The 845-nt window shown below is 41.1% G+C and overlaps 1 protein-coding gene across 2 annotated transcripts in view; it reads right to left on the bottom strand.

Annotated features, from left to right (window-relative positions):
- LOC106872072 (RNA-binding protein Musashi homolog 2) overlaps nucleotides 1-845 on the bottom strand; it is a 287,270-nt gene that overhangs the window by 63,056 nt on the left and 223,369 nt on the right. For both annotated transcript variants that reach the window (XM_014918924.2, XM_014918925.2), the window contains exon 11: nucleotides 280-360. In XM_014918924.2, the coding sequence (XP_014774410.1) occupies nucleotides 280-360 (81 nt within the window). The remainder of the gene's footprint in view (nucleotides 1-279; nucleotides 361-845) is intronic.

The following is an 845-nucleotide window of genomic DNA, read 5'->3' as shown; positions in this document are numbered from 1 at the left end:
TATATATATATGTATATACACACACACACACACACACATGCGCACTTTTTTAATGTTTTTTTGGTTCTTTGTTAATTATTCTTATTCCTTACGCACACACACAAACATATATAGACACACACATAATGCATGTATATACACATATGTGTGTCTATGTATAGATATACATATGTGTGTGCGTGTGTGTGTATGTATGTAATTATTTTTCTATGAGTTAAATATTTTAAAATCCTAGTGGTGCCTCTGGATACCAACAGGCTAATTGTAATTGCTCCATACCTGGATAGTAATACCCAGCTGGGGTTATCGCTGGGAAGCCGCGACCATATGCGTAGCTGGGGAATCCAGTTGGGAAAAAACCTGCAAAGAAACAAATACATCCATAATTATAATAATGGTTTCAAATTGTAGCACAGTTTTTATTTATTTATTTATTTATTTTTTTAGGGAAGTGGGAAGTTGATTGCATTGACCCCCAGCACTAGCGAGATCGTTGCCAAGGACTTTTGAGCGAGATCGTTGCCAGTGCTCCTGGACTAGCTCTTGTGCGGGTGGCACATAAAATACACCATTTTGAGCGTGGCTGTTGCCAGTGCCGCCTGACTGGCCTTCGTGAGGGTGACACATAAAAGCACCTACTACACTCTTGGAGTGGTTGGCGTTAGGAAGGGCATCCAGCTTTAGAAACTCTGCCAAATCAGATTGGAGCCTGGTGAAGCCATCTGGTTTCACCAGTCCTTAGTCAAATCGTCCAACCCATGCCAGCATGGAAAGCAGACGTTAAACGATGATGATGATGATGATTTATTGACCCCTGAAAGGATGAAAGGCAAAGTCGACCTTGG

The sequence above is a fragment of the Octopus bimaculoides genome, chromosome 6 (assembly GCF_001194135.2).
Source record: "Octopus bimaculoides isolate UCB-OBI-ISO-001 chromosome 6, ASM119413v2, whole genome shotgun sequence".
In the NCBI taxonomy this organism is placed as follows: Eukaryota; Metazoa; Mollusca; class Cephalopoda; order Octopoda; family Octopodidae; genus Octopus; species Octopus bimaculoides.
Note: the sequence above shows the minus strand (reverse complement) of the source record. Positions and strands in the feature narration are given on the sequence as shown.